General features: G+C 44.8%; 1 protein-coding gene across 1 annotated transcript; it reads right to left on the reverse strand.

The window, feature by feature from the left end:
• Positions 1-4,997: 4,997 nt before the first annotated feature.
• Positions 4,998-6,887, reverse strand: KCNJ11 (potassium voltage-gated channel subfamily J member 11). The gene has a single exon (XM_026850372.1). The coding sequence runs from the start codon at positions 6,868-6,870 to the stop codon at positions 5,668-5,670; it is 1,203 nt and encodes a 400-aa protein (XP_026706173.1). The 5' UTR covers positions 6,871-6,887; the 3' UTR covers positions 4,998-5,667.
• Positions 6,888-6,919: the final 32 nt, after the last annotated feature.

Below are 6,919 nucleotides of genomic sequence, written 5' to 3' on the forward strand. Positions count from 1 at the left end.
CTGCACATCCCATTAACCTAATAGTGCCCAACCCAAAGAGGGAACTCCTGGTGCTAATGAATTCCCTGGCAAGCTCTCTTGGATTTAAAGGCCCAGGATTTCACATGAGGTCCTGATGTGAAGCTCACTGAAGTTAAGGGCTCCTGCTGCTGTTGATGCTCACTGTCAATCTCTGTGCCTCAGCTCTGCTCTAGAATAACATAATGACTATAGCAACAACAATACTATTTATACACTGTGCCTACCCCCTCTTGGGCAGAGAAGACATAAGTGCAAACAATGAGCAGGTATTTGCCACTTAAAATAGCAAATGAACAAGGAACAATCAGGGAAGGAAAAGGGTGTCTCCCACCTCCTGTAACCATATGTGGCAGCCCTACTCCCAGCTCAGGGCCTCACCGCTCTCACGGCAGCAGGGACAGAGGAATGGGATGGGATGCTTGATGCCTCCTGTAAGGGCAGGTCCCAGCTCCTGTGAGGGGAGGAAAGAGGAGAACTGTTCCTCTGTGGGGCCACCATCACAAGGTCTCTGCCTTCCCTTCAGTTCAGTTGGGCTTGATTATTTAAGGCTGCTCAACTTTGCAGTAAGAGATCTGTTAGGAAACTTCTATAGAGTTGCTATCTGCATTTAACCTCAGTAAGTCAGGCAAAGGTTGACAGGGGCAAGTGGTGAAGGGGGGCTGCAGATTTTGATTTTTGAAACTTATTTTTAAACTGAGTCATACCCCTGTGATGATTCTTTAAAGTCACACTATGTATTAAAATAGGGGCGTAAGACAAAAAAACATGCAGCATACCATCTTCTGTAGGCACCCAGCAGTGCTAGGAGCAGGATGGAGGCAGAGGTATCTGCAGCCTCTCAAGAATGTCTTCTGCTCTTTTAATAGTTCTCCTTAGGGGGGCGTGGAGGTTTGTATCACGTATCTTTCTCCTGTTGCTGAATCAAAAATAGTACACTGAGTCATTTGTTACAGGCAGTCAGACCGTCACCAGCCATGGAGCCACGCGTCCCACCGCCTGCTCTGGTCCAGCTTACCCAAGGCCTCCTTCACACGAGGGTCTTCTCACCTCACACAGCAGCTTTGCTTGAGCAAGGTCTGCGGCACTGATTAAACCCCTCTTTCTGCTGCAGCATGTGCTTTCGGCAGGTCAGTACATTATGTCCTTTGATCCAAAAATCCACTGAAATGGGTGGAATTTTTCTACCGCCTTCCAGGAACCTTGCGTCAGGGCTGTTGGGTTTGAGATGTCCACCTTGGAACGTGGCAGCTGGCCCTGGATGAATGCAGGGCCACACGAGAACATGCCCCGCAAAGAGCATTGACCCTGCCCATTTTTAGTGGCAACACCAGTCTGGCTTTGAGCATGGGGAGAGAGAAAGGTGTAACCAGGGAGCCTAAAAAGCAGTGATTTTGACCCTTCTCTTCTCCCTCAACCCTTGAGGGTGACCTGACCAATGTATAAAGAAAAAAAGGAAGAGGAAGGAAAACACGAAGAAACAAATTCAGTTTTCAAAGAACTATTTAAAATTTGTGAGATTAATATTATTAACTGTTAATAAATAACTAACCACAAGAATCTGTCGCCCTAAAGCCCTCCTAACACTGCTTCCAACAGGGCTCTGTTGCGACTTGTACCTTGCTCAACACACAGTAATATTTACCCACCGGATTGAGCAATGCTGACCATGCCCAGCCTGCAGTCTTGCCTTACAGGACAGACTGAATTTTGACATTGACCCCATGGCTAATCTGTACTAACACATAAACCTTGACCTTGTTAAAGACTTAGACCAGCCTCTTATATCTGCTTTTTAGGTCTCTGCTCTCTCATCTCAGCATTGTCACATCGTTGCTGGTGTGAAGAGCTTCAAAAGGAAATAGTTTATTACTTCTTGACGCTGTCTTCCCGTTGTGACACTTGTGGATTTTAAATGTATTTATTTTGTGTCCCCAACCCTCTTTTGCCTTAATATGTTGCCTCTGGAATTCACTTCGGGTTTGTATCTATTTCATAGGGACACTGTTCTACTGCTATAATACTCTACTTATCATATGCCTTGGGGGATAAAGAGACAAAGTCGGTCCTTGTTATACTCTGATTTTGTATATGTATGTCACTCGACTTCATTAGGAATCGCAGTCTGAAAACAATATACCCAGTGGCTATGTTCTAATCAGCAGTCACTACAAGTATTTGAAAACTATGGTATATAAGTGTTCTCCAGTCTCTGATGAGTAAGCTCTGTGATCCTTCTGTCCATCCTAAGCTTAACAAACTCCAATTCAAATGTGCTAAACAGTGTGAACTATGGGTATAAACTGACAATGGTGTCCAGGTTCTGAACCACATGAAAGGCAATTCCCATGGACACAGTTGGTTCCACCGCACCCTAAACTCAGCAATGGGTCACTGCAAAACCTACAGCTTCCCACTTCTTGTGCCCACGTCCTCCCCTCTCAGGGCAAGCCCCGAGCACGTAGCCTCCAGCTTCCCTCACCCTGGTTTCTGTGCAGAGGGCACATGGAGTGGTGGTGGGAGCCAGCGCGCTCCCCCAGCTGCTCAGCAGGATCCCAACCACCATATCACCTACCAAAAAGCAGACGTAGGCTGGGAGAGAAAGTTCAAAAGCCCCCTCACTTTGGACTTCAACTATGGAAAATGCAGTGTTTGCTCATTGCTAAGAATAAGGACTTTTCTACGTCAAATGATAGCACTGACGCCTTCTTCAGAACCTTCCTACAGAGAATGGGGGCAGCCAGCAGAAGTACAACTTTAAGAACAATTTCAGATATTTGTGTTCTCAAATACTTTGCAAATGACAAAATGAAAAGATCCTCACAAAGAAGTAATATCCCTAGTACAAAATAAACACACTTATTCACTACAAAATAAATACGGTTATTCTTCCTTGCTCTGCCCTTGAAATGCTTCTGAATATTTTAAATGTTGAAAGAACAAAAGGATTTAAAATGAAAAGAATCCTGAAATACCAAGTCACCAAGACTTTGATTTAAGTAAGTCACTATGGTGATTTTAATAGCACAAATCCTGCCTCCCTCATAATATTATGATGCCCATTTATCGCAAGACTTTGGAAAATTAGGCAGATTCTTGTAAGAGAAATTACATAAAAGGTGGTCCTGAAAGCAGCCCAGCGAATGCAAATTGCTTCCTCCCGTTTTTCTCCTCCCACTTCACAGTGAACAAAGAGAATTTTCTACCTCTCTGTAGCACAGATTTCCCTAAGGGAAAAGGAGGCTTGCATCAGTTCCTGACAACAGTGGCATGGTACGGCTGCTAAAACTGGTTCACATTTTGGTCAAATCTTGAAGAGAGCTTTAAAATGCTACCAGAGTTGAAGAGGCTTTATGCAAGAACCTTAAGATGCATCCTACACATTTCAATAAGGCACTGAGGACACTGTGGAGAGGGCAATGATTTCAAGTCACTGGAAAGCTAACTCTGATATTTTGTCTGTGACTCTTGAAAGACTAGAGCAGTGGTATTGTAACAAGTGATAACGAACAGTGAACTTTTAAAGGAACAAATGTGTATAGGAAATGCAAATAGCTCTACTGTAAGCGCCCCTCTGATGGGTGATGGGAGATGGAGCAGAGGCAGTAAAACGGAAAGGTGGAAAATAATGTGACAATTAGACTCAGTCTTACAGAATAAATTTAATCATCAAAGGCATTTAATCATTCCTTATTTAAAAAAATGGGATTTTTTTATGATTACAAATGTAAAATAATGCCTTTCCAAATGTTCTTTGCTGACTACTTGTTAATGCTAGTTTGACTGTCTTCATTGTGAAATGCAGACCACATTTTTAGAGCTCTTCACAGAACAGTACTGGTGTACTGGGAATCTGGAAACTGAACAGGCATTTATTCTCTTAGCTGACAGTCTGATAATGCTGATACAGGTCTTCATAAAACTGAAATACATAAATATTGAAAATATAACTCCTATTTAGCATTTTAAAACGACCTTTAATTTTATCCAAACATGATTTCATTTTAATATAGATGCCTGAAAATATTCCACCATCAACATGGAAGTTTTGTCACAATTTTGAATTTTGTTTGTCGTATCGTTACACTGACAAGGCATCAAAGATGTACCATATTATTGCCAACACAAACCATTTTAGGCGTCTGTTGTGAACTACATAACACACAACAACTTGATACTAGAAGCTCCTTGAATAATTAAGTTGAAAGTAACTTGGTGCCTCTGCACAGCTTGTGTAAGCAGGTGTTGGATCAGTTCTGTAACGCTTATTTAGGTTTTATCTGGACATTATCTTTTTCTACTTGAGTGGCAGTTTGCCCTGTTAATAGCACACTGTAGTTAATACTGCTGCTATCTCCTAATAATCCTGCACTGAAATAAAATTGCTGCTGTTACTTATATCCCCAGACAGAGGAGTTGCAGGAGTGTGCTAAGGGGAATTGCTCGTACTGTCACTATGGAACTGAGAGGATGAACATGGCTCCTGCGTGTCTGTCAGCAAACGCCAGATCTTGAATTCAGCTGAAAGGCGGGAGGTCAGGATGTAAAGGGAACCGTTTCCTTAGCAGGAGTGTGTTTTGTGACACAGCATCCCAGGAGTGACTGCACAGTCTTACGCATTCCTCCCTTCCCTAAGCACAAAAACCTCACCTTCTTCTACAAGAGGGAAAGGAGTGAAAGGTTTTTCCTACCGTATGCAGATATAATTTCAGCATTCAGCACTGCCCTTTCATTTAAAATATCTAATTCTATTTATATTCCCTGATTATCTAACAGAATTCACTCTGACCTAAGGGGCAGATTAGTTTTTTTTACAGGGTATCCTATTGCCATGTGGCTCTGTGTGTGTGTGTGATGTTACTTCTCTTCATTTAGAAATCAGAATACAGAATTTTTCCTATTTATAATTAATTTCACTATCTGCTATCTAGTATTTAAAGGCATTGCTTACTATCAGAAATGTACAGTCCAAAAAGGTGTGCCTGAATGTTTTATTTTGGAAGTGTAAAGGGTTTTAAAATAAACAAAAGTAAATATTCAAATACATTTCATATTGCATGTGGTAGGAGTGGCTCCATACAACACAATATGGATGAAGCAAATCTGGCAGTTATATTTCTTTGAGACATAGAGTATAATAATACATAGACACTTCCAGATCTGGTCTCGTGTCATACATAACATTGCCTGACCCTTTTGTTATAATTTAAATCCAGCCTACTTTATTAATTATTTTATTTTGCTATATTGATTGTTCAAGTTAGAAAAAAACATTTAAAAACTACTGACTTGAGGACACTGCAAGACCCTAAGTACTGCAATCTCTGAGGATAAATATACATTTGTTTTGAGAAAATGTCATTACCTGCAGATGAATCAATGCAAAATGATCGTGCCGTTAAATAGGACAGCCTGAATTCAAATTTAAAGTGGCAGACCATGATTTTCCTACTCGCAGTGCTGCTTGAAATCTCTCACACCTTTAAAAAAATATAATTGGCTTTATATTTATCCCACAATAAATAACACCAGAACATACCTTGTGCTACCAACCTGAATTTAAAAAAAAGTTAGAGGCCATCTCAGTGTTTTGAGTTTATGAGATCTTTCAGACACAAAGCCCTAACAGAGTTCCCCAGTCAAAAGGCATCAGGAAGGCTCATCGCTTATGGTAAACTTGGGCTTTAGCCTGACAGACCTCTTCTTTATTGTGCCTTTCGGGGACAATGGCATGGTGTCCATAATGCTCCTGTCCTCCTCCAGCTGCCTAGCAGTGCACGAAGGGGTGGGCACTTTCACCGTGTTGCCAAACTTAGAGTAGTCCACGGAATACTGCCCATCTTCCTCTGCCACAATGGGCACAAACCTTTGGCCCCAGAGGATTTCATCCGCCAGGTAGGAGGTTCTGGCTTGAGTAGTGATGCCAGTGGTCTCCACCACCCCTTCCAAGATGACGATGATCTCCAGGTCCTCGTGGTGGTGAAGGTTTACGGGGGAGATGTCGTAGAGGGGGCTGTTCTTGTCTATCACGTGGTAGATGATGAGCGGGGAGACCAGGAAGATGCTGTTGCCCCCGACGGGGTTCTCCATCTGGATGTCGATCTGGTTGAGGGGCACCACCTCCCCCTCCAGGCTGGCAGTCTTCTTCACCACCTGCATGCGGATGGTGGCGCTGATGATCATGCTCTTCCGGAGGTCACCCACCCGCAGCATGAAGCAGAGCTTGCCCTCCCGCAGGGCGATGACCGCGTGCTTGCTGAAGATGAGGGTCTCGGCCCGGCGGTGGGCCTGCGACGTCTTCATGAAGATGCAGCCCAGCATGATGGCGTTGATGACCAGCCCCACGATGTTCTGCACGATCAGCACCAGGATGGCGGCAGGGCACTCCTCCGTCACCATGCGTCCCCCGAAGCCGATCGTCACCTGCACCTCGATGGAGAAGAGGAAGGCGGAGGTGAAGGAGTGGATGCTGGTCACGCAGGGCACAAACCCGGCCGGGGCTCCCGCCGTCCCCTCCCCGGGGTCGCGCTGCAGCCGGGTGCTGTGGTCCAGGTCCCCGTGGGCGAAGGCGATGAGCCACCAGACCATGCCGAAGAGCAGCCAGGAGCAGAGGAAGGACATGGTGAAGATGAGCAGCGTGTGAGGCCACTTGAGGTCCACCAGCGTGGTGAAGACATCCTGGAGGAAGCGTCCCTGCTCCCGGATGTTTTTATGGGCCACGTTGCAGGCACCGTTCTTGCCCACAAAACGAGCCCGCCGCTCCCGCGCACGGTACCGGGCATGATCCGGCACATCCTCCGCCAGCCGGGTCAGCACGTACTCCTCGGGGATGATCCCCTTCCTCGACAGCATGGCTCCCTGCCGCCGCTCCGCCGGGGGCGGGAGAAAAAAAAAAACAACA

The sequence above is a fragment of the Athene cunicularia genome, assembly GCF_003259725.1.
Source record: "Athene cunicularia isolate RWA chromosome 5 unlocalized genomic scaffold, athCun1 chr5_part2, whole genome shotgun sequence".
In the NCBI taxonomy this organism is placed as follows: domain Eukaryota; kingdom Metazoa; phylum Chordata; class Aves; order Strigiformes; family Strigidae; genus Athene; species Athene cunicularia.